Source organism: Cydia splendana, chromosome 4 (genome assembly GCF_910591565.1).
Source record: "Cydia splendana chromosome 4, ilCydSple1.2, whole genome shotgun sequence".
Classification (NCBI taxonomy): domain Eukaryota; kingdom Metazoa; phylum Arthropoda; class Insecta; order Lepidoptera; family Tortricidae; genus Cydia; species Cydia splendana.
The window spans coordinates 3,379,457-3,406,870 of record NC_085963.1 but is presented as its reverse complement, the minus strand read 5'-3'; the positions used below and the strand labels follow the sequence as shown (position 1 = coordinate 3,406,870).

Sequence of the window (27,414 nt, the reverse complement as noted above, 5' to 3'; positions counted from 1 at the left end):
TTATACCTATGGTTAATAAGTTAAAATATTTCTTTATAATTTTATAATTTTCATTTATATGTATTTTAGCTTAAATTTTACAATAACACGTCATTTTTAATTACTCGTTAGCAATATCTTCCGATTCACGAAAGAAATTTCAGACTTTCGGGTAATTCTGTTTATACTACTGGCAACACAGGATAGCGCTGTGGACATTTGACAATTCGGATCTAGATAACTTCATGCCCTGACCGTCATCCTTGTCGAACGCGTGTTAATTGTTATTTCCTTCTCGCTCAGTGTCAGCAGTCGCAGTGTTTTCCAAACTTTTCACGTCGTAAGCTTGGTAATTAATGTGTAACTGTGAATTAGTTTTTTAAACGTTTGTCTTGTATAGATAAATAAAGTTTAATTTAATACATTAGATTTGTTTTATTTTACTATGTTTCTACATGAATAACTTAAAATTAATGCCGTTAAAATAATTTTCACCGTTGGTTAAAAGACTTTTCTTGGTCTAACTCTAATTAACAAAGATAGTATAGACACAGACGTAGGTAAAAATACTGACACTTCAGGTTTAGGGTACAAGCAATAAGCATACATCGGCATTTTAATTGTGTAAATGAGACATGAATGCTTCCAAAGTATGTATATAATAGGTTTGGAAAACAATTTCCTTAGTCAGTAATAAATATTTAATGGGCTACCATGCCTTGTATAGACACTGTTGAAACTAGACGCTTGAATTTTTAATACGCACTTTATCCACCCTTTCACTTTGTAAGTACCTACAATGGTAACACCCCAGACCCCATCGGATCCCGTCGTAACCGTAAACAAACAAATGTATTTACGGCGGAGCCTTCGCGATAACAACCAACATAACAACAGTTTTAAAATGTTTTAAAAGAAAGTTATTCTGAAACAAACCCAACTAAAAAGGCTCGAAATTCAAATTTTCTACTGACAAGGTCTCTGTGCCAGAGTATATTAATTTAATACCTATTAAGCTTTTATGGAAACAAAATATGCGACTGCACATGCACTGCACGATACCCAGCATTAAATTATAGTAAAACGCGTATAAAACCAAGGAACGATCGACGTTTGTTATGTAATGAAAGTGAAAAATAACAAACTTGACATTGGCATCGTCGCGATAGAACGTTGGACCCGATCCAGCAACAAAAAAAAAGAACCGGCAACATTCTAATTTTAAATTTCCCTCTCGACTTTGATGTAACCCATCAGAAGAATAGTGCTTACAATCAAGATAGTTTTTAATCGATCGATTGTAAGACGAAACACGATGTCTTGGTTTAAAAATGATGCTTAAATGCTGTCAGTTCCATCAGTGGTAATCAGTAACATTTCGATTTGGCATTAACCATACAAAGCCTAACTGTTTATTTGAATTACTGCTTGTAACTTACGTTGAAATAAATACATTAAACACTTAATGATAGTTCTCTAAAATTATTTTTACATTGTGTACAGTCGCCATCAGATATATCGGAGCGGCCAAGGTGCTCACAAATATCGGAACACGCCTCTATTGTCAGGGCGTTAGAGCGCGTGTTCAGATATTGTGAACACCTTGGCCGCTCCGATATATCTGATGGCGACTGTACCTATCTTATCTAACTAATGATTCGATATTATTTATTTTGTTCTCGGCCATTGATTATGATGGTCAAGACGACGATTTGGACTAGAACTGATGTTGAATTAGCGGCTAGCTACATGGCTGCGGGCAGCCAAGCCGGGGCACCACGGCAAGGCCAAGGTTGATTGAGGAAGGGCTGCGGTGCGGGCGCGGAGCGTCGTGGGCTTAACGCTCCGCGCGCTCCCGCACCGACCATTCTGCACCTCGCAGTCGACTCTGACGGTTGTACATTTGCAAGGTAAGCGGTGGCCACTTTTAACTTCAATTTGTCGCCGTAACCCAACCGCTCTCGGCGCCACCGGCATCTTTCAAACGGTTAATGCAAGTTTATACAGAGTGACAACTTAATCTATACATCAAGATGTGCAAAGATAACGTTCAAGTGTGCAATTTTCCTGATAAAACCAAAGCGCGCGGCAAGTTTTCCAGAGTTACATTTAAATTTCGCCCGCGAAAGCAATTGTGGGGTCTCGCAGTCCCGGACGATTTCCCTCCGAAAAAGTTTTGAAGCGGTTCCCAAAGGGCGGGAAGCGACCGGCTGCGTGCTGTGCGTCGCGCATCGATCCGGGCTCCCCTCGGCTCACCCTCGCCACTCCCGGCTCCCGGCTCCGATACATTCATTTGGACAAAACATCATTCCATCATTGCATTTAGATTTCGCCATTCCTTTTATTTATTAGCAGTAGTTTGTAGTGAATTAGTGGATGGTTTATCGGCTAGTTTTATAATTGGCATTAGTGAAAATGGGTGGTTGTGCAACGAAAGAAAACAAGGAAAACAAACCGGCGGATGTAGCCGACGGGTGCGTATGTTCCTACCGGCGTTCATCTCTGATCACCGGTGCAATTTTTTTGTTAAGATGTACTACAATGCTGTCAAGTACATAGATCAAAATTTGGACGCATCCAAAAATAATGTTACATTGGTCGAGAGAGTGGGCTCTGATGATTCATTCGTGTCGGCCATTGAACCAACTTTGGATGCTGTAATTTCCGGATCCGGATGACAATGTAAATTAATGTTTCTTAATTGGCTTGTTACAAATTTAAAGCCGTTCGATAAAGGGACAATGTGTTGTGTAGTATAAATTATAAAGAAAAATTTCCCACTTTGGTGATAATCGAAAATGAGATGAGTGATCGTTTTTGATTAATATTTCGCAATAAATTTAATTTTTGCGATAGTCCTAAATTACCGGGTAGGTAAATTATTACTGTTTTTTTTATTTGCGTTGCATTTACCTGACGTGCATACCTAGATCCTAGCTTACATTTGATACGTGTCATGTGCATTGCATTCTTTGGCATGTAACGTATCTCAACTTGCGCTATGCATTTGCCGGTATTCATTCATTATCAATTGGCAGTGCCGGTAATCCGACGACTTACGTAGAATCACCGATAAGTTGATACCGTAATGTATCGTCGCTTAATTATTGGTGTACCTTCAGGAATGAATGCAAGTAGGTAACAAGAAACCGCGATAACACGCTCGTTGGGTTGGCTGGCCGCGAGTGGGAGGCGCGGCTGCGCGCGACGACGAAGCAGCGCCGCCGATGCGCAGTGAGCTGACACATCCGTTCGACTTGCGCGTGCCGGTCAAGGCGACCTCTGGCTAAATTACGTAACTCCAACAAAATCGAGTAGACTAGGGTGTGTTCGACAAACAACTCAAACAAAATCCAACAGTCCGCGTAACAACTCCCCTACCTGTAGTTCTTAGACAATTCCTGCATTTATAAAGTGGCTGATTACGATTCTGAAACATGAATTATAAACTTAAAGTCACGATTCCAATAGTGGTTTGTGGTGGCGCTGTTCTTGCGTATTACCTCATCAGGCGGTTTGTACTCTGAACCTTTTTTTCCAAATGCATTTGCATTTCCTACTTTAGTTCACCCGTAACTTTACCTTTGCACATCTTTAATTGCATCTACCTTCCTTTTAGTAAGTCGATTTTATCAAAAAAAAAATAGTTTGAAAGTTTAAACAGTTTAAAGTTTTCGATTATGTTAAACATGTCAAGCACATCACTATTTTTTGAAATTAAAAAAAATCTAGGCGTCTTCGCTTTTCTTTGTCAAAGTCGTTGGAGCGAAAAGTGAAAGCGTCGTGCAATTTTAAACGTTTTAAATAGATTTAAGCTAACTTTAATAAAATGTGCACACGAGCGACATGCGCGGCTTTAAAAGCGTTAGAATCCTGTGTTTATTTTTAGTCGTAGTTAGTAGTTTGTTTCTTGAACAATGCGTTTAATGTTATCGCGTTTTTACAGAAAAGCCGCAGCAATGGTGGACACCGCAACCATCGAGAAGTTGGAGGCTGGCTTCAGCAAGCTCCAGGCCTCTGACTCCAAGTCGCTGCTGAAGAAGTACCTCACCAAGGAGGTCTTCGAAGCTCTTAAGAACAAGAAGACCTCTTTCGGCTCCACGCTATTGGATGTCATCCAGTCTGGTAAGCGACTTTACCAAATTACCCTATCGCTTTATCTTTTAAGTTTTAATTTTTGAAAATATTTATGAAAACATCATATATCACTAGTGATTTCCGAAAGTCTCATAATCCAAATATTCTACAGAACTTGGAACTTGTAAACTAATGTAGCGATTTGATAGACGTAATTTTATCTGATAAGATTGGCACTCGACTTTCACGTACCACTTGGCAATAGCCCACGGTTACAAGATATAGGTTGTTATCTTATTTGCACTGGCATTTTAAATTAAATCTTATTAGGTTCAAATTAGTTATCATAATTTGTTGATTTTATTAATCATTAATCAATTACAATTTAATTATTCATCTTTAACTGTCATAAGTTCCCGTAAATGAAATATAATATTTATAGCTAGAATAAAATATTTGCACAAATGAAAAATGCCAATTTACCCATACCTTTACTTATCTAAAACAATGAAATTGTGCTAAGTGAACTATGATTTAGGGATTTTAGACATGTCATATACTTTATCAAAGAAAACTTAATGTAATTTATTTACTATTTGCTTTTCTTACAGGTGTGGAGAACTTGGACTCTGGTGTTGGAATCTATGCCCCCGATGCTGAGGCATACACAGTCTTTGCTGATCTGTTTGACCCCATCATCGAGGACTACCACAATGGCTTTAAGAAAACCGACAAGCACCCCCCCAAGAACTGGGGTGATGTTGAGACCCTCGGCAACCTGGACCCCGCTGGCGAGTTTGTTGTGTCCACCCGTGTCCGTTGCGGCCGCTCCATGGAGGGCTACCCCTTCAACCCCTGCTTGACTGAGGCCCAGTACAAAGAGATGGAAGAGAAAGTCTCCGCCACCCTCTCTGGCCTCGAGGGTGAGCTCAAGGGTACCTTCTACCCCCTGACCGGCATGTCCAAGGAGACCCAGCAGCAGCTCATCGATGACCACTTCCTCTTCAAGGAGGGTGACCGTTTCCTCCAGGCCGCCAACGCCTGCCGCTTCTGGCCCACCGGCCGTGGCATCTACCACAACGAGAACAAGACCTTCCTGGTCTGGTGCAACGAGGAGGACCATCTCCGCCTCATCTCCATGCAGATGGGTGGTGACCTGAAGCAGGTCTACAAGAGGCTGGTGAACGCCGTCAACGACATTGAGAAGAGGGTTCCGTTCTCGCACAATGACCGTCTCGGTTTCCTGACCTTCTGCCCCACCAACCTGGGTACGACCGTGAGGGCCTCCGTGCACATCAAGCTGCCCAAGCTGGCTGCCGACAAGGCCAAGCTGGAGGAGGTCGCGTCCAAGTACCACCTGCAGGTGCGCGGCACCCGCGGCGAGCACACCGAGGCCGAGGGCGGCGTGTACGACATCTCGAACAAGCGCCGCATGGGTCTGACCGAGTACGAAGCCGTCAAGGAGATGTACGACGGCATCGCCGAGCTCATCAACATTGAGAAGAGCCTGTAAGAAGTTCCGATCTCGCTATCAGTATTTTTTGTATTATTTTATCGTTTTCATGGGGTCGCGGCAACACGAGACTAGTCAGCGGAGCCCCGCGCGGGCGCCTGGGCGCGCTCCCGGACCCGTATACTGTTTGTAAAAGTATTTTCTATAAGGAAATGGAAAATAAAGACAGCTAGCGTTAAGGCCAAGCTCTGTGTATTTATTTCACCCAATCTGGTAGCAAGAGTAGCATGACCCGTTAACCTTTTGGACGCCAATGACTGATATATCCGCACCGCAGGTTCAACGCCAAAGACTGATTAATCGGTCATAGACCACAGAGCAACATAGACCTACGTGCATATGCATAAAGTTCAATTTCAGTTTTGACACTTTGGTGACGTGGCGTCCGGGTGACTGCTTTTGTGTTTGACACGGCGTCGAAAAGGTTAATGCCGTTGCTAGTCTTTCATTTGGATATTTTTACTAGACCAGTTACAAAAAAAATAAGTCTGATAAGTTATCACTGATAATGATAACGTATCGTGCTGTCCCTAGCCCTAATAAAAAAAATAAGTAATTGAATATTGGTTACCGCTACTACTATCTTCGTCAACATTTTTGCAGTATAACAATAAGCACTGTCCTTAGATTCATATATAGTAAGATTAAGATACATTCAACCTCATCATTCGCTTTGCTATTATAATACTATTATTAACTATGACTATCATGACTCACACGCCATCGTCATGATAAATTATAATTATCTATGTACCTAGGAGGAGATAAAGAACTGTGATCGTATGCACCAGAAACAGAAGCAGCACCTATCTGATAAGTATATTATTATAGAAAACAGAAGCATTGCCTTGAATTAAGTAACAACCTCCAATTCAGAATTGGGGAAGACGCCGAGGGTAATGCATCTAATGACTAACGTCGTCAAAAGAGCAAAACTTACGACAATCAATGCAAATTAATTATAACAAGAAAGTAACAAGACCAAAGTGTTCCGTGAACGGTTTGTACGGAACACTAAAAATTTAATAGGAGTATGATGATCGTATATTTAAATGGACAGAGGGCCTACCGCCAACATAGAATCTGCCTCTATCGGTCTTGCTTATTGGAGCAACAGAGAGGCAGATCACGGTTTTCGGTAGGCCCCTCTCTGGGGTCTCCCTCATGCATCTCGCTCAACATGTTATTCTCATTCCTTCTTACCGCGCGAAATAAAGCATTAGAAGTTGTTTGTCAGTACCTACTTGTATAATAATTAGGGATGTACCATAGTCTAATAAAACAATGGAGTACCAGGCGGAGTATATTATTATACCATGGGATGTACCGACTAGTCGGGAAAGCCGACTATCCGGCCACATTTGTAGTCGGCGATTAGTCGGAAAATATAGCCGATTAGTCGGCACTTTATTAGTGAAAGAAAAACAGAAAAAAAAAAGAATTCGACAGTAAATATTTACCATGTTTTATGTTTATTTTACTAAAATACCTATTCAGGGTGCATACTTACTAAAACTTTAGTCATATAATTGATCGTTATATATCGTATGTTGGTGGGCTGGTGTTTTCCTCTACAGGTCGATCTCAACTGATTCTCGCGTAATTTCATGTGCATGTTCTATAGTTATTTTTTTATTATTATTCAGTTTTTTTTTAATGGAACCATGAGGAACGAAGAACTATTAATGTTATTGCAAAATTTAGAGACATAAGGCTGATTTAGATCTCGCATGCGATTTTAGTTACATTGCGGACTGTTGGTTACGTCCAATTCAACCGACCAATCAAAACCCGCAATGTAATGAAACTCGCATGCGAGTTCTCGCGTCGTCTAAATGAGCCCTTAGTCAGGGCAGGATGCTCGTAAAGACGCTGACCACAGGGGATAGGTTCTTAACTGGCGACTACGTACGGGAAATAGAGCCTTGGAAATACCTCCTACAAGCTGTACTGACGGTCTGCACAGTATCGCAAAATAAAAAAACTAAAGACAGAAATTGAACGAGGATTCTTGTGAAAGGTCTTTGAACCTGTAGATAACACCTTTTAGCCTAGCTAAATTATGATGAATAGCGCAACCAAAGGAGCAAAACTATTGTATTTCACCTGAACTTATACGAAACTAATGATCTGGCCGACTAGCCGATTAGTCGGCCGACTAATCGGCCATTCGAGCGCCGATTAGTCGGCCAAATCAATAGTCGGTACATCACTAATAATAATAGTGTTTTGCCTTCGAGCAACACCGGCTTCCGACACGTCGGAAGGGAGGGGCCCAAGCGATATCTCACCGTACAAATCTTTCTGCCATTTTTCGCGGGGGGAAAGGTGCACACAGTTGCACTTCTCACATGCATTCAAAATCCATTCTATAATGACGACACAAATACATAGAAAATGACACACGTCAAAGACAAATTAGTGATTATATTCTCTTTGGACAAATCTTGCAAACCTCGATCTCTTTTTGTGTACGGACGAGTCACAAGTGTCACAACACGCACACTAACACATTTTGGTCGAAGTATGTTATTGTATTCTGAGAGATGAGAAGTCGGATTTGTCGCTCGACTGATCCGCAATTTGTACTGGGCGAGCAAAATCGATAAATCCAACAATTACATGAGACTAAAATATAATAATTGTGTTTAAATGTGAAATGTAACCCTTTCTTTTTGTAAATTTGATGTCCCGGACCTCTTTTTATAACAAAAAACCGAGCAATTACAAATTAGGCATTTTTCTGCTGCTGTGTTCACGCGCGCGTCTCGGCTAAGTCTAGTTGAAAATACGAGCGCAACTAGTTTTATTACCCGCGCTAGATTAGTTGATCTTGTACCTAGGCAGAGGGGAAATAGTGCGAATGCCGCCTCCCTTCCCATGACCTTTTATTTACTTACATCTATGCTCCCTTCCGTGTTGCTCGAAGGTGTTTACAGACGGACGGCCGAATATCTCTTTTTCGCTCTCCCTTATAGCCGCGTCCTTAACGGACGTACGGCGGACCACCTTACGCACGATCGAACTTGTCGCGGACCCACAGAACACCGCCTCTAGAAACCTAATATTGGCCATTTTGTTCCCGACGCAAATCACCAAACTGTGAGGTGCGGGAGGGGTGCTCACGGCGTTGCGATTGGTCGTTTCAAACATGGCGCGCTGACACGTGTAAGCGTAGGGATGGGACATGTTCATTACAGGTAGTGGGTACTGCTACCAGTGATACCGAAATTTATTGTGGTAAAATTGTTACCAATTTAGTATACTTAGAGTAAACTTACTTAATAATTATATTGATTAATTTAATATTTCATTAAGTAATTTAACAATGTACCTGAAATTTTTACTTAACGTATTAGGGCATTTCTGTTTAAAGTACCCAGAACATGAATTTTAAAGTTTAGAATTTTTATATTATTTTCACTCAGAATCGCAATCTCTTTCGATACGCGAAAATGTCCGTTTTATTAAGGTCATAGAAGGTTGTATTGAAAACATATTCAAATGAACCAATAACATATGCCTATTACAAATCAACTCCGACTTCTCTCGCACTTCTTTGAAGTTCATCATCAGGTCCATCTCGTGACATGAGACCTACCTGCTCACCTAGAGGATTCTAAAAAACCCATACAACATATGTCTATCACAAACCAACACAGAGTTCCCTCGCACTTCTTTGAAGTTCATCATCAGGTCCATCTCGTGAGATGAGACCTAACTGCTCACCTAGAGGATTCTAAAAACCCATACAACATATGTCTATCACAAACCAACACCGAGTTCCCTCGCACTTCTTTGAAGTTCATCATCAGGCCCATCTCGTGACATGAGACCTAACTGCTCACCTAGAGGATTCTAAAAAACCCATACAACATATGTCTATCACAAACCAACACCGAGTTCCCTCGCACTTCTTTGGAGTTCATCATCAGGTCCATCTCGTGACATGAGACCTAACTGCTCACCTAGAGGATTCTAAAAAATCCATACAACATATGTCTATCACAAACCAACACCGAGTTCCCTCGTACTTCTTTGAAGTTCATCATCAGGTCCATCTCGTGACATGCGGCCTAACTGCTCCGCTGGCCTAGAGGATTCTAAAAACTTACACAACATATTACCTATATATTGTCTAAAATGGTACAATACGGTATGACGAAGCACGAAGTTTCCGCAACTGAAAAAACCATCATCGTCACATCACTAGTCGAAAGGGAAAGGGATAGCGCATTGCATTTTCAAGTTGACGAAAAGGGACGGACATACTTCGCCTCTGCTTACTGACCAGTATAAGATGAACCCCGCGGACAAGAAACATTATTCAATGAAATAATGAATTTGACTTTCCCGTGGGATGTTATTCCATCTGTTTCGTAAGTAGATGTCTTAGATGACTTACCACACCATATTACGCTGCAATATCCCATGATTTCCCAATGAATTCAATAGTTTACGATTTATTTTCTTAGACTCGTGCACACTGCTAACAGGTCGTAACCTTGGGCGCAACTGATCGGAGCGGCGCGCGAATAATCTTATATTTGACCTATACACCATACGGGCGGTGACCGCGAGTCGTCCTATAAGCTCGGTCTATAGGGGTTGGTCTGTGCGCGGACCGCACCAAAGTGGCGGTCCTGTACGGCCGTCTGTAACGGCTTTAATAATAGTAGTGATCGTTCCAAATGTTATTAAAATACAGTGGGTTTTGTAATAATCAGAGTAATCCCTATATTTTGTACAATTGTGACTCATAATCCCATTTTTTTAATATTTTTATGCTTAAGGTAGTATACAAAATAAAATCTTTTACTTTAAATTTACATCTTATGACTTTCAAATAAAATATCTTATACGAATAAATAAGTCGTTAGAAGCAATTATCGCTTCAGAACCACCCGTTCAGCAAATGACACTGACAGCGATTGTGTGCGCGCGGCGTCGATGTCGATTGCATTATATTATTGTGCGTTACATTTCACATTCAATCAAATAAATACAATGTCTACGCCAAAAGCAGAAAAAGATTTACACTTGCCCCTATCTAGAGTAAAAACAATTATGAAAAGCTCTCCAGATGTCGAAGCAGTTGGCCCGGAACCGCTATATTTAGTGACAAAAGTTACAGTAAGTTCGCTTTATTTTGCCGGACGTCATAGTTAACCTAATTTTATGGCTTCTGATTTCTGATTGTAACTTACTATCTTCAGGAACTCTTCGTGACGGACTTAGCAAAGCGAGCGTATAAAAACAGCGACAGCAAATTTTTGGAATACAAACATATCGCTGACGTTGTTCAAGAAGACGATACGCTGGAGTTTCTCAGGGAGATAATGCCGCGGAAGATAACCGTACGGGAGTTCAAGGAGCTGATGGCGAAGAAGGCGGCGCGCGGCGACCGGTCGGACGACGACTCCAGCGACGAGTCTAGCGACGAAAGCGAGACCTCGAGTGATAACCAAGACTGACGAAGAAAGAAGCGATTTAGACGTTAAACCGTGAACTTAAATATTGTTTTGAAAGGACAACCTTGACTTTATACATCTTATACCAACATTTATAGTCATATAATGAACTATGAACAAAAACAATGTTGTGCAAACTGAACTAAAACTAGAAATAACTGCAACTCATTTTTACAATTCTTGTATGGAATAATTGTGTATTCCCATTGGTCTCCTACATGACCACTGCCATTCCTGATGCGGGGACAGCTGGATGGAATGGATGGGAATAGTCCCATTTGTGCCTGGCTGGGACTAATGGGAATACACAGGAATAATCACAGGATAAGTTGCATTGCTTCACTATTGTGTATGATTTATGGTTACTTAGTTGATTTGAAAACTGTTGCATGCATGACATGTCATAATGAAATTCATATTTTAAGGTAGGTACTAGGTAGGTAATCAGCAAACATAAATTTATAGCTCATAGCTTATAAAACAATGTAAGAACTTCTTTAGAACCTATCAGCTATAAATTTATTTGTTATATTTCCATTTAAATGGTAATGAGTGTAAAGTAGTAATAATGCAAACACTTGGTAGAATCTCTAAAATCTGGCTTTTAAATTTTTTAATAATATGACAATATGTGAATGTTTTGTCCTTAGCTTAAGAGTTCAAACATAATTGTGGAAGTAATGTTGTTCATTTACAGTGATTGAGATACCAAATTAAGTTATATATGTATGGTTGGTGCCAACATACCACCCCAACTACTAGACAGAGCACATAAGTCAATGGAGGTCGCCACACATATGCTCTCCCATACAAAATAGTATCACAGAGCAACCACTTATTTCAGTTGCGCCCACTATTAGGACCACTACTTGGGTATTTTAAAAATACTTATAATTATTACGCTTTAGGAATGTTCTTGGGATTTAGAGTATATAGAGTAAAATACAATGCTATTGTGCTGCTGGATTTGTAGTATTTTACAAGTAAAATTGTACATAGTCATATGTTTGGTGACCTCACGCTCTTTGTGAATGCTTCATAATGCGGTGTCTGAGTAGTCTGTGTTGGTGCCCCAACTTAAGTACCCAAGTTATGACAACTACCTATGCTTAGTATGACATTAATTGTATAGATACATAAAAGTGGATACTTATGTTAGGGAACCAACTATACTAATCAATGCATTGACTCTCTGAAATAATTACTTTCCCACTTGTAAATTAAATCACTTAAGTCAAACTATAACTGTCTTTCACCTCTTGCCACCAAAAGGCCTGTAAAAAGGTTTTCTGTGCCATTCTCAGATGTCCTTTTAGTACAATACCAGACAGGTTGTGTATGGGCAACCAAATTTTTAATATATTATTTATAAAAAAAAACAAAGCTTAGGTAATTGATGTAATTAAAATAATAATACACATAAATCAGGCCATTCATTTTGACGAAACATGTAATTGCCTAGTATTAAAATCTATTGAATATCTGTTGAATGAAACTTGTGTTAAAATAAACGGTTTAAAAACTGTATTATAACAGTAACATTGGATTTTTTAAATACAAAACCTGCTTTTAGATGCAACTTCTGCCACCAGAATCGTAAAAATAAAACCCCTCACTCAACAAAGTGGTTCAGAATAATAAATAGACTGCCAAAATCTTAATGCTGCCTTTTCACTGAGGCATAGGTGACAGGAGAGGAGACATGTCGAAATCAACCATTAGGATTGGTTGCAATCCACATCTCTTCTCTTCACCACTGGATTATTGATTGATTTCTGTATGTGTCCTTTCATCTCTGCCTCAGCCTATTTTTACTGTCCAGACTATTTGGCTTAGCAAGATCAGAATTAGATCTGGATTCGTTATGGATCTGATATAATTCTTATCCTGTTATTAAAATCAGAATACGCCTGTTAGTCTAATTTCAGGTACCTAACTATAGGAACGAAACATGGTGCATAGCGCCATCTATGTGATAAGGATGGAGCTATGTGATTGTGAAACAAGTTTCATCGAATATGAGTGCTAGTGCCACACGTCCACAATAGATGGCGTTCCAGTAGTGTTTTGTTATATACTAATCAAAATATTAATACTTAACTTTCGCTTTTATATGGAATTGGACATAGACTTTCTTCGTATTTCAATTTTCGGGTAATTAGGCCTCGCATTTTCACAAAAGCATTCATATAGCTTAAATCAAATTATATGTAGGTATAGACCCGTGCCCGGGACCATCGCATGGGCCCTTCACAGAACTTCATGTAGGTACTTTAATACTTCAAATTTAGATCTTGATGATGAGGTTATAAATAAACCCACATATTATTATACATAAATGCTTCAAACTGTCAGGAAAACAAAAAGTTTATAGTCAGTGGTTGATGATTGCAGCTTGCAGCGACATCTGCGTTAAGAACTGCCTTTAGGTTAAAACTTTTGGTCTGGAAGTCTTCTGACTGTACTAAGCGCTTTTACCGAGATTTGTTAAGGTTAGTAGGTAAACTAATGAGTACAAGTATGCGGTATGCCGCTGTGCGGTTTACCACGCGCGGCCTTTGCAATGGAGGTGAAGGTCGCTATGTTACGTGAGCATATCCCCAGCTTACGCACCAGACGCTTCAAACAAAGCCCATAAATATATACAACCTGTTAATATTGTATGTACGATATTAATACCTATTACCAATTTACCATGTATGTATTAATTACCCAATGATCGGCAGATCGGCCCTGAATACATAGGTACTTTCAATAACTACAGTGCCTAACTAATCTAACTATATACTCGTAAGTAACTACCTACTTATTTTTGTAAAAAATTACCTCTGCTGTGACAGACAGCTGAGACATAGTGACAGACCATTATTATCAAAGAATATCCCATCAAAAACATTACATGTAAAAAGGTGCAAGTCTCGCAACGCTTTTACTACAAAAAAGTTTGAGATGTAATGTGAAACCAAGTCGGTTATTTTAATCAGTGCCAGGGGGTGTTAAAACCGTATCAATAAGATATCTTTAATTTGTAATACGTATAATGACTTGGCCATCGCACAGCCGTGCGATGGCATAATGACAAAAGGATCATCGTCACCTATTAAAAATAATTCTAATTGAACATAACGCTAGCGCTAATTGCAGTTTGAGCATTACACATATTTACGAGTACGGTACGAGTAAAGCATTATGTGCGATTGCCAAGTCATTATATGTATTACAAATTAAAGATATCTTATTGATACGGTTTTAACACCCCCTGGAACTGATTAAAATAACCGACTTGTGGGCGCAGCACGGTTCCATTTTTATCGTCTATCACTATGCGCGTCCCTTTCGCACTTACGTACTTGTTAGAACGTGACAGGCATGGTGACAAGGGATAAAAACGCGACCGTGCTAAGCCGCCTGGTTTCACATTTACATCTCAAAACTTTTTTGTAGTAAAAGCGTTGCGAGACTTGCACCTTTTTACATGTAATGTTTTTGATGGGATCTCATCTCTTTTTGTAGGCAGTCCTTCTTTTCGGGTACTCGCATACCCATACTATGTATACACATATCATAACTAAACATATCTTCATTCATACTCACATCGTACTCATCGTAGTGTACCTTTACTTTACCTACTATTTGTAGGAACTGCAACAGTAACTTTGTAATCCCATTATATGGGATTACAAACTTACTTATGCAGTTCTTAGATCTTTAAAACGTGACTGATATTGCAATATTTTTAGGTTTTCCCTTTATGTGGCCATTAAACCCTAACACTGTACCAAATTTCAGCTCTCTGAGTTTATGGGAAGTAGGTAATACTTAGTTCTATTCTGATGATCATGAGTGAGTGAGTGTCATAAATGCGAAACTTTGCTTTCGCTTAACTTCGGAACTAAATGACCTACAGACTTGAAATTTTGGATTTTAAGTATGTGATTATAGCTTACTGGATGACCAAAATTTCTGCGTTTTGGTCTTATCCAGAGGTTCTCAAATAGGGGCCTGAAAATGCGGCGAAATGGTTCCAGTAAAGGATGGTACGGCAGTGTTTGCTTCGCGCTCGACTTGGCGGGGGCACTGCCGTGCCCCCAGATAATACTCACTATTATTATAGTCCGCAGAGTATGGTCTAATAACGTATCTTTGGAGTGTGGTCTAAGGCTGCGTTTCTATCAGATTTGTGCGAGGATGCGTAGCGAGGGATGTACTTTTTAAAAAACCAATCGAATCACTTCATTTGTACCGTGTAGTGATTTTATTGGTTCTTAACAAACACATCCCTCGCTACGCATCCTCGCTGATCTCTGGTGGAAACGCAGCCTAATGACATGCAGGTATCATTAACTCATCTTAAATTTCACAACCTGTAGGAATTAAGAAAGGATACCTAAGTATTCAAAAGGTCAAATTGTACGTAAACATAATAATAGGTACATATATTTAATTATGTAGGTATTACAATAGTTACAATGTTTAAAATTGTTTGTAAACTAGCTGAACGTCGTTCTTGGCCCAAATAAGGCTATTCAATAACCAATTTGCAAGAATATTACTATTTGTTCGGATATTCATGTTGACACTTAATATTTACACTCAAAGTGCTTTAACTTCATTCATATTTAGTTAAAGAAAATGTTAAGCATACTCATAGCGCCTTGACAACTTTGTGTAGACTTGTGAAAGAGCCCTTGAGGCCTACTTGCAGAATAAATTATCAAATTATTTAAAAATATTTTCCGTAATGTCAATATCCAGAGGAAAATGGGGACTATTACGTTTGTATGGAGAAGCGGCCGTCTCCTTTATCTTCTTAAGTCCTTAATAATTACGGTAAAAAATAAGCTTAAATGTTTGATATTTCTGTATTTTTCTCTCGCAATCGAAACGACAAGCAGATTACCTATGTAACTCGGCCATAAATGCCCATTTTGTCCTCGACCTATATATAGGCCCTCGTCGCTTGCGCTTGGACCAATAAATTGCTTCGGATAAATTGGGTTACTCTATGCCCTTGTATAATCTACTATTGTTGACCCAATCATTTACTATTTATTACAGAATAAATAATAGTACTAGGTACAGAAGACTCACTCTCTAACAAAACGCGTCTGTTACGATCAGGACAGGTATGGCCGCTAGGTGGCGACAGCGCCACGCGCGGCTTATGGCTAGCCACCAAAATTGGTGTGGGACGTATGTACTTTTAGCTACCTGTAGCAAAGCGACGAAATCGCGGAGTGAGCCACGCCTGGCCACGCCTGCTTTTACCTCAACCAAAGTGTAATAGGTAGAGCTCGGAAGTAGGTATTGCAATTCTCAATCGCAATATCGTAATCAGTGCAACGTGCAACAAAACGCTACTCATTGTTTCCGTTTGGGTAACCGTCGTGTCCGCCATTGTTTTACCTTTCGCACCAATGCTGACTACCTACCTATTACCGTGTTATTCGTCTTTATATCCGCCATCCTCTTAATACGTAGGTATATTTTATTTTATTCTTATTAGGCGCCATTCATTTATTATCTATCTACGTAAGATGATTTAAGGAGGGAGGGGGGTTCGAACATGTCTTATTTACCTACTCTCCCCTTGTACGAAAAAATATGATATGTGCTACCCCCTCCCCCCTAAATCGCCTTCACCGGGCGCCATTCGTTTATTACGTAAGACAAGACGATATTCGGCAGTTTTTGAGCCCCTCCCACCCCTATGTAAGAAAAAATAAGAATAGGCCGATCCCCTCCTCCCTATACCTATTACTTAAGCATTTAAAGGAAAAAATTAGTTTGATTTGTTTTAGTGTTAACAATACAATACAATTTACAATACTCTTTTCACCACACCAGCTCGGAAAGGCTTACTTTGCACTTCAAAAACTGATAGCAAAGTTGCATTTTATTCACACGTGAGGCAAAGTAATCAAATGCAAATTTTGAGTTGTTTTCTTATGTTTGCTGGTAGAATTGACTTTTAAATGATGATTTTGGATGATCAATATTTAAAAACATTCATTTGGATTTGATTTGGTTTGATTTTGTTTGATATTTTACATTAAATATTTGCTTCGGGTTGGTGTGGTGAAAAATGTTGTGTTTCACTCGGAGGCAAATTTTGTTTAACCCTCGTGCTTTGAAACCCTCGCAACGCTCAAGATTCCATTTTCGAACCACTCGCTACGCTCGTGGTTCAAATTTGGGATCTTTCGCTTGCTCGAGTATCAATATTAGCACGAGCGGTTAAACAACAACTTTGCCCCCTTGTAAAACAAATAACTATTATTGCACACCTCACATACACGTAGTTTTCAATAAATGTACAATAACGTTTACCGACCTAATTAAACGTATTACAGTGGAGCCCGTCTAAGCTAACTCTGCACCGTGTTTGATAGCATAAAGTGTGGAAGTATTATTTAAACGTCATCATTTCATAATAGATTTGAAAATTTTCGCATTACTGAAAAATAAGCATACCATACCTAACACCCCGTCCGACGGTAAGCGGTAACCAAACCTATGATATAAGTGTTTACCCAATAGTTCATTAATTAATTAATTAGACTTGACCTGTATAACATTAATAATTAATATATAATATAAATAGAGACATTATTTTATATGTTTTGCATGATAGTTTATAAGTTTTGTACATATTTTGCATACCATTTAAATGGTTAAACATGAACCCTACCACCTATAGCATGAACACCCATTTACCTGGTAATGTTTATCGCAAATAAAAGATTCTTATTCTTATTCATAGAACAAACTACCTTAGTACTAGCGATCGTTAGTTCTTCATTGCTTCACAGATGGCCTAATAGTTCGTTGACTAAGCTTAAACCAGTTTGCAACAAGTGAAAACCTAGATCTAGTTATCGTTCACAAACACTAATCTTCACTGAAAAGTTATGTCTAGTATAACTCGGACTCGATTTGAGTAACAACGTTGCATAAGTAATTTTAGAGCAGACTTAAGTTACTTAAGTATATTGAGAGTATTGAGTAACTTTAACTTCTTGAGTGATGGACGCACATATCTGTTAGAATCATGTTAGAATAAGAGTATGTAGATTTTTTTAATTGCGTTCTATGGTTCTAATCTAACTACATTCATCTATCTTTTCGCCGGAGTTTCAGCTAGCTTACTATTGAGATGGGCGTGAAAGCAACATATGTATGTATATCGGTACCTATGCTATGCCTTTCTCTGTTCATCTTAGCAGAAAGTGTCATGAAAAAGTATTATTTATACATATAACTGATATAACTAACGCCTTCCCTTACAGCGGCTCTATACCATCTTGTAATACGCCAATTATTTGTCTGTTCTGTAGAACTGCTCAACTGGGCATAATATAGTTATTAACCCCGAGGGTTCCAAGTAGCATTAGTAGCAGCAAGGTTATGTGGGGTAAGAAATAGTTATTTGTACAACAAGAGATCAAAGTTTGATATTTCTTCGAGTGCTTATTTTGAGTCCGGTGCAAGCGAAAGATTCTATAATAGATTCACGAGCGTAGCGAGTGAATCTAATTTAGAATCTTGAGCGTAGTAAGGGATTCAAAAGCGCACGAGATGTAAATAACTTTGATCTCGTGTAGTACACAAAATTTTTCACCCTAAGCGGTGAGAACATACCTAGAGGGACAGAGATAATAGAACCCAAGTATCGAACTTGTATTAGACCCCGCATGTTGAAATGACATTTGACTATAAAGGTCACTTGAATGTCATTTTGTCTCACTCAGTGAGCAAAATCGCATTTTGCTCACTGAATGAGTCAACTCTGTGAGCAAAATGCGATTTTGCTCACTGAGTGAGACAAAATGACTCAGTGAGCAAAATCGCATTTTGCTCACTGTTTTTAAGAAGCAAAGTACCCTTGTTCGAGCTGCTGAGGTGAAAAAGATGTCGTTCATTTTAAAAACATCAGTATGAGGATTCCCTTGCCCCAATGTTTCTCTTATCCCGTCTTACCTTGTGTTAAATAGGTAATTTCATGGTAGTTTATAATTTTTCACCACACCAGCTCGGAAAGGCTTACTTTGCACTTCAAAAACTGATAGCAAAGTTGCATTTTATTCACATGTGAGGCAAAGTAATCAAATGCAAATTTTGAGTTGTTTTCTTGTGTTTGCTGGTAGAATTGACTTTTAAATGATGATTTTGGATGATAAATATTTAATAACATTCATTTGGATTTGATTTGGTTTGATATTTTATATTTTATATTTGTTCAGGTTGGTGTGGTGAAAAATGTTGTGTTTCACTCGGGGGCAACTTTTGTTTAACCCTCGTTCTTTGAAACCCTCGAAACGCTCAAGATTCCATTTTTCGAACTACTCGCTACGCTATCAATATTAGCACGAGCGGTTAAACAACAACTTTGCCCCCTTGTAAAACAAATAACTATTGTATCTTAGGTTAATCATATTTTTCTACGCATGTTGTTTAATTATCAAAATAAATTAGATACTGCGTTTGTAGAACGCTTTACACTGGTCGGTCTGCGGTAATGTGGTCAAGAACTTTGTGAAGAAAGGACTGGCGATCACTTGGTCAGTTCTGTAATTCACAAAGCCTTGCAAATAGAAATAAAACAGATATCTTTGAGCTCTGATTATAAATAGTTTATAAGGTTTCTAAGGGCCAAATTATTTGTAGTAAAGAGTAGTTGTACAAAGTTTCAAACCTGTTTAAGTATTGGAATATTTGGAATACGACAGGGCTTTCCTAACGGTTACGTAAAGATTGTAATAGCAGGACGTAACAACCTGACTTACGGTATATTACTGATATTTAATATACGTGCGTAATAAAGCAATCCTTTAAAGTAAGGCAATAGGAATGGAATGTACCTAAGGGATCATCCATTAATTACATCACACGTTTAGGGGGAGGGAGCGCCGCGGGTCAAGAAAATGTGACATTTTGTGACAAGAGGAGGGGGGGTCACAAACTTTGTGACGTCCACTTTAACTTCATCAGTAAGTAACTGAAAAATAATAATTTTTAAAATAATTTTATTCACTATACAGTTAAATAACAAGTTTATTGAACGATAATCGTTTTTATTCTTTTAATTTTCTTTCCTATATCAGTTTTGGGTTATAAAATTACTAATATTTCTTTCGTTAAAAATATTTTGATAAAATATTAATAATTGTACTAACTTAATTCGATGTGCCGATTTCGTAGAAAAAATGTGACGTCACACCAGGGGAGGGGTTTGCCAAATGCGACCAAGTGTGACAAGGAGGGGGAGGGGTCAAAACACCTAGAAATTCGTGTGACGTAATTAATGGATGACCCCTAATAGGAGCGTTAAATTATAGGGTACCTAAGTTATTGGAGTTGTATGTTTTGTATGTACATAATTATTGTGAAACTGCTTTTGCAAAAGTAATAGGTATACCCATTTACAAAAAACCGAAAACAAACTATGGAATACAAACTAATTAATGACACACTAATTTCAAGAGATTTTTTATTTCGTGTGTGAATCAATTTCGCTCAAAAGTAAACTTAAATAAATATTAAAACTTAATAAATAATCTCTGAAACGATTTGCATCTTAAATAATTTACCAATAAACATAAACATAATTATGCTTCTTTTATTTTTGATGACTTAACTTTTAACGTGTTTTATTTTTTGCGCTCATTAACGATGACAAAAGAGTTCAAAAATGCCATAAATGTAAATGAAATTAATAACTGACGTATATACCTACCGACGACGTCCGTACCTAGTTGTTGTAGCATGTTACGTCACATTTACCTAACTCTAATAGATAATTGATACTATATTGATACTAGTAGGTAAGTAAATTAGCATAATAAACAACATGCTACGCAACACTGCTCCCAACGCGAATAAATATTATCCGATTTTCGAATTAATTGGGACCAAACCAAAATAGCACAAAAACACACAGCAGTGAATGCGAATGAGATAAATAGGAATGCCATGTTGCCTTAAAAACTGTCCTTAATTTCTCATATGGAGCTTTTACTGGAAGTCCGAAATAAAAATCAAGGTTTTTACGTAAACGGTGCGCCAAATAAACTGCCGCGTGCATTCGTTCAGCGGCCGCGTATCCGAACGCACTGCGCGGGAAATCCTATTCGAATCTAGCGTCGCGCTTTAAAAGTTTTACCGTGATATGATTGGTTGGTGTTGTGATTTTTTTAATTGTTTTCGATTACAAAAATGACCATCTACAGCAAGATTGTCCAAATTATTTTGATTTCTGTGTGAATTGGATTGGATTATTGGATACACTATTTACACGAAAGGTGCGTAAATACGAATTAAAAATACTATGGAATAATAGTCGTCTAATCTGTATACTTAATTTAATTATTTTTAGGTCGTTTTGACCATACCGCAATAATCGCAAGATATCGCTCTTTCACTTTGTTATTATAATTTTATTTTCTGTGGCACTGATGTCATTAAATTAGCTCAAAATCTAACGAAATTATAAATAACGTGCCAAATCACTTAGTACTTGCATGTATTTACTACCTATACCTAAGTACTGTACGTATTCTTACCTAAACACTGTTGATCTTTAACACAAGCATTGTTGTAAAGTTAAAGATGTTAGTGTCATTTATACCAATTCATAAATATTTAAATTTTTATTAATTATTTGTCTTTGAAAAAGTGATAAAGGAAAAGTTATTTTATTAAGATACTCGGGTCTTGAGTCCGTCTAATCTAACTTAGCATCGATTTGAACAGAACAAAATGTCATTCTAAACGTCATATTTTCATACTAACTTGACATTCACACACTTAATCATTGTAAATTTCAAGCAGAGTTAGCATGGTCCGACTTCAATAGCCTTAATTATCTCTGTTTATATAATATGTACCGTAGAGTTTCGTATCTTTGCCTGCGCTACCTATTTTCGCCTAGTTTGACATAAGTTGCCATTAACAAAATGTTTCTAATGTAAGCCTTACATAAAACTGCTAAATACAAAGTATTTTTTACGGGTGTCAACATTCTTCGAACAATCTGCGGCTAACTTCACACAGTTGACTTTTAGTGAGGTTTTTTCGTGACACCGACCACACGTTTTTTTGAACCAGTGTTTTAACTTCAGTTTTAAACGGTGATTTGGACCCGGTAATGATAAACTTTTTACATGATTATATCCTATAACTATTTCTTTTTCATATGAAACTATTATTTAATGGCTAGCTTACGTTTAGAAGTCACAATTGGATAAAACATTGGTGAGGGTACTTTGCGTCCATCTTGTTGCCAAATTTCGCCTACCCATAGGGTTGACAAATTTTTTGTACCACATTCATTGGTGGATGACATTACTTGTTTCCAAATTTAAATATTATCTTATGTTTGGTTATTTTAGTTTACGCTATATGCAAATGTTTATTTCTACTCTTACCGATGTTGAGTAGGTACCAAATAGGTATTTTTATGTCTCACTTTGTGTAAATAAGGTTGATTTGCTGGCACTTACTTACACTTACGATAATAACAACAATTTTGCAACAATTATACAATTTTGTTAAAAATAATATTTTTTTTAACTTATAAACCATTACTCCCCTTTATTTGGCATGTTGGTTAATTTTTGGCAGCCCTAGCTTCATTATAGAAAATGTATGAAAACAACTTCAGACTGTTACCAAACTTCGCCTACTACCCCGTTTTTTTTAAATATGCCTAGTCTGGTGTAGTTAAGGTTCATAGTATATTAGCACATTCCAAGGAGATATGACTTAACATGTGTAAGTCACAGAAAAGTAAGTATTAGCGGCAAGGCATGCCATATATTTAATTACACAAACGGGTCTACCGCGATATAATTTCATTGTTTAACGGGTAGCTGCAATTTCTTTGTCTACCCCGAACATTTTTATAAACTAATTTCGGGTAGTTTAGTGGTGTTTTATTAATATCTCCGTTGACATTTGTTGGGACGTCAGTCTTTCCGTGACCACAGCTGGTGCAACTCAGCTGAAACGTCGGAATTAAAGGTAAAAACAATGAAATTATATCGCGGTAGACCCGTTTGTGTAATTAAATATGTGTACAAAACGCGAGAGTTTAAGAGCGCTATTACATTTCGGCGTTGAGCGAGTTTAGGTATTTTACGCGCTGCGGCAGGCCGTGCGAGCTCAGTACGCCGATCCCTTCTACCACACTCGCACTACAATGATGGATTAAACATTCTTGATCCTTCGCGAAGCATATTGAAATCAACCATAACAACACTAACTGTACTTAACTTTTAAAGTTCTAAAACTGTTATTTGGTAAGTACGAAAATACTAAATGCAGTGCAAATGTACATAGGGGCTGTTCATAAATTACGTCATCTATTTTTGACGATTTTTGACCCCCCCCACCCCTCAAATCATCCAAAAATCAAGCTTCGGATGAATCTGTTTCCTCCTACGTCATGTTACCATCATCCGATGTCCAGACGGGTACCAGTCTATCATGTAACTAAACAACTTCGTGTTTGGGCTCGTTTGATTCGTCTCAACAAGATCTTTGACACAAGACAGTACTCAGGGTCTGATGATGGAGCTGGAAGGTACCATTACCAATCAACCATGCAACTAAACCACATCGTGTTTAGGATCGTTTGATTCGTCTCAACAAGATCTTTGACACTAGGTGATACTCAGAGTCTGATGATGGAGCTGGAAGGTGGTCACCGGTACCAATCAACCATGCAACTAAACCACTTCGTGTTTAGGCTCGTTTTATTCGTTTCAACAAGATCTTTGACACAAGATAGTACTCACGGTCTGATGTTGGAGCCGGAAGGTGGTCACCGGTATCAATCAACCATGCAACTAAACCATTTCGTGTTTAGGCACGTTTTATTCATCTCAACAAGATCTTTGACACAAGGTAGTACTCAGGGTCTGATGATGGAGCGCGAAGATGGCGACGGGTACCTGTCTATCATCATCAGCTCCATCATCAGACCCTGAGTAGTATCTTGTGTCAAACATCTTATTGCGACGAATCAAACGAGCCCAAACACGAAGTGGTTCAGTTACATGGTAGACTGGTACCCGTGGCCACAGTTCAGCTCCATCATCAGACCCTGAGTACTAACTTGTGTCAAAGATCTTGTTGCGACGAATCGAACGAAGCCAAACACGAAGTGGTTTAGTTGCATGGTTGATTGGTACCGGTGACCACCTTCCGGATCCATCATCAGACCCTCAGTACTACCTTGTGTCAAAGATCTTGTTGCGACAAATCAAACGAGCCCAAACACGAAGTGGTTCAGTTACATGGTAGACTGGTACCCGTGGCCACAGTCCAGCTCCATCATCAGACCCTGAGTACTAACTTGTGTCAAAGATCTTGTTGCGACGAATCGAACGAAGCCAAACACGAAGTGGTTTAGTTGCATGGTTGATTGGTACCGGTCACCACCTTCCGGATCCATCATCAGACCCTCAGTACTACCTTGTGTCAAAGATCTTGTTGCGACAAATCAAACGAGCCCAAACACGAAGTGGTTCAGTTACATGGTAGACTGGTACCCGTGGCCACCTTCCAGCTCCATCATCAGATCCTGAGTACTATCTTGTGTCCAAGGTCTTGTTGAGACGAATCAAACGAGCCTAAACACGAAGTGGTTTAGTTGCATGGTTGATTGGTATCGGTGACCACCTTCCGGCTCCAACATCAGACCCTGAGTACTATCTTGTGTCAAAGATCTTATAGAAACGAATAAAAAGAGCCTAAACACGAAGTGGTTGATTGGTACCGGTGACCACCTGCCGGCTCCATCATCAGACCCTGAGTACTATCTTGTGTCAAAGATCTTGTTGAGACGAATCAAACGAGCCTAAACACGAAGTGGTTTAGTTGCGTGGTTGATTGGTACCGGTGACCACCTTCCGGCTCCATCATCAGACCGTGAGTATTATCTTGTGCCAAAGATCTTGTTGAGACGAATCAAACGAGCCCAAACACGAAGTGCTTTAGTTGCATGGTTGATTGGTACCGGTGACCACCTTCCGGCTCCATCATCAGACCCTGAGTACTATCTTAAGTCAAAGATCTTGTTGAGACGAATAAAACGAGCCTAAACACGAAGTGGTTTAGTTGCATTGTTGATTGGTACTGGTGACCACCTTCCGGCTCCATCATCAGACCCTGAGTACTATCTTAAGTCAAAGATCTTGTTGAGTCGAATCAAACGAGCCCAAACACGAAGTGGTTTAGTAGCATGGTTGATTGGTACCGGTGACCACCTTCCGGCTCCATCATCAGACCCTGAGTACTATCTTGTGTCAAAGATCTTGTTGAGATGAATAAAACGAGCCTAAACACGAAGTGGTTTAGTTGCATGGTTGATTGGTACCGGTGACCACCTTCCGGCTCCATCATCAGACCCTGAGTACTATCTTGAGTCAAATAAATACATATAGAATGTCAGGTCGTTTCAAATATTTTTAATCCTGTCCGGTAGTTTATTAAACTGTACCATTATAAATTATAATACTATAAAAACAGTGCTAGGATCAAAGTCTCTCGTTGCGGTTTACACGCACACAGTATAGCGTTTTACACGGCGCCCGCCGCACACAATGATAAAAAACCTCGTCGTCGCCGTTGAAAATGTGCGGAGCCGACCGACACACGTCCTGCCTCTACAAGCTCTGCCGCGGCACTGAGCTGGCGCAGCGCGCGTCATCGGTAATATAGAGTAGTTTTAAAAAAATTGCCAAAAAATTATAGTAGAATTTCATAAACACTAATGTATACCAATAGTATAAGCAAACGTTGCAGATTGCTTGAGTATGAAAATGACTTCGATATTAAGTAGATTTTCTTAGGAATTGACACTTGTTTCGGAGAGAAAATCGAGTTCGTTTTACTTTGATTTTCTCTTTCTCAAAGGTATGTAGGAAAAATATAGTTTGATATGCCTAAAGTACAGGGTATTAGTAATACAAAATAGCCAGGTTTAGCAGAGTAAAATTCTCAACATTTCCAAATAAGAGCTCGCCATTCAGTGCTTCACGGGGTTTTTCGGACACGACCATCAGAAAAAAAATCATTACTAATTTAATAAGTCCTTTTTCTAATATTTACAACGATATTTATAAAGATAAGAATACGCTTTTACTGGAACAAGTACTCATTGTTTCTAATAATGAGCGCAAAGTCCTGAATTTCGTGGACTAGTATCATCAATTTTGCATTATTTCGACTTTTCTTGTAAGAGCGCTCTTAACGGATTAAAATGCTTTCAAATTTGAGAGATTTTTTGGGAAAAATCCAGGCGAAGATACGAAACTCTACGGTACTTAAATTTCGATTGATCAATAGTAAACTGGTGCAAACGAATTGTCATTTTAGTTTTTCGAATATAAAAACAGAGCTTAAGCTCTACTACTCGAAACTAATGGTTTTTATGTTTGTCTTGTAAGTACATCATGCATTTCCTACTTATAAATTGCTTATATGTGACGTCCCACGGTCAAAGGTACCTTATGGCGGGTATGGAGTTATGCATACCCCAGTAATCTACAATAAATAAGCTATCGATAACACAAAAGATCAACCTTCTAGGTTGCGTAGTTACAGAGATATGATTTTTTGAAAATAATGTTGTGAAATGAGCAACTTTACGATAGAGAAGTTTTAAGTTTAGCCGCCTAAAAAACTATGTTCCTGAAGTAAGTTACATAGTTGACTACAAATAATAATACCTTATATATCTGAGATTAAAAAAATATTGCGACTTGTTCTGTAATGCAAATAGAAACTTTTGATATCGACTGATCTATGTGTATACTAACCAATCTCTTGAAAATAAAGTTTTATTTAATTTTCACGATTGATTGCAATGAGCTCTCAAGATTTAAATTTTATCTATTAGAAAACGACACTGACAGACAGTTTAAGCAAAAAACAATACCGATTTAGAGGTGAAAATGTATTTTCTGACTTTTTCATATAAAATCACAAAATTGAATATTTTTACTTTTAATGTGACACACAATCAACTTTTCTGAGCACATATGAAAGAAATTCTGTCATTCAAATGAAATAAATCCTAAAACCCCAACTAAATACTATATATAACCCCTTATGCCACTTTAAACTTACATAACAATAACAGTATTTGCTCCATACATTTACGAAAAGGTACCTTATGGAAATAAATCTAATAATACATCACTACAAAATATCAATCATATTACAGTTTATCTTTTATGAATAGAAAATATTAATTTACATTAAACTGCCCCAAATTTAATTAGTTCTTTGTCATAATAATCTTAAAAAAGACCAATAATTTGTATGTAATGAAAAGGTACCTTGTGATTAAGTTACATGATGAGGCAT

General features: G+C 38.4%; 3 protein-coding genes across 4 annotated transcripts in view; all 3 read left to right on the top strand.

Moving 5' to 3' along the window:
* Nucleotides 1-27,414, top strand: part of LOC134789720 (acireductone dioxygenase) — a 161,265-nt gene that overhangs the window by 84,190 nt on the left and 49,661 nt on the right. The window lies entirely within an intron of this gene.
* LOC134789658 (arginine kinase) lies at nucleotides 1,742-5,754 on the top strand. Of its 2 annotated transcripts, none has more exons than XM_063760251.1 (3): nucleotides 1,742-1,889; nucleotides 3,926-4,104; nucleotides 4,668-5,754. In XM_063760251.1, exons 2-3 carry the CDS (start codon nucleotides 3,939-3,941, stop codon nucleotides 5,567-5,569), a joined length of 1,068 nt encoding a protein of 355 aa, XP_063616321.1. In that variant the 5' UTR covers nucleotides 1,742-1,889; nucleotides 3,926-3,938; the 3' UTR covers nucleotides 5,570-5,754. The 2 variants fall into 2 exon arrangements, with proteins under 2 accessions (XP_063616321.1, XP_063616320.1); XM_063760250.1 differs by lacking the exon at nucleotides 1,742-1,889 and adding an exon at nucleotides 3,211-3,493.
* LOC134789468 (chromatin accessibility complex 16kD protein) lies at nucleotides 10,512-12,533 on the top strand. Its single transcript, XM_063760048.1, has 2 exons — nucleotides 10,512-10,702; nucleotides 10,786-12,533. Exons 1-2 carry the CDS (start codon nucleotides 10,520-10,522, stop codon nucleotides 11,041-11,043), a joined length of 441 nt encoding a protein of 146 aa, XP_063616118.1. The 5' UTR covers nucleotides 10,512-10,519; the 3' UTR covers nucleotides 11,044-12,533.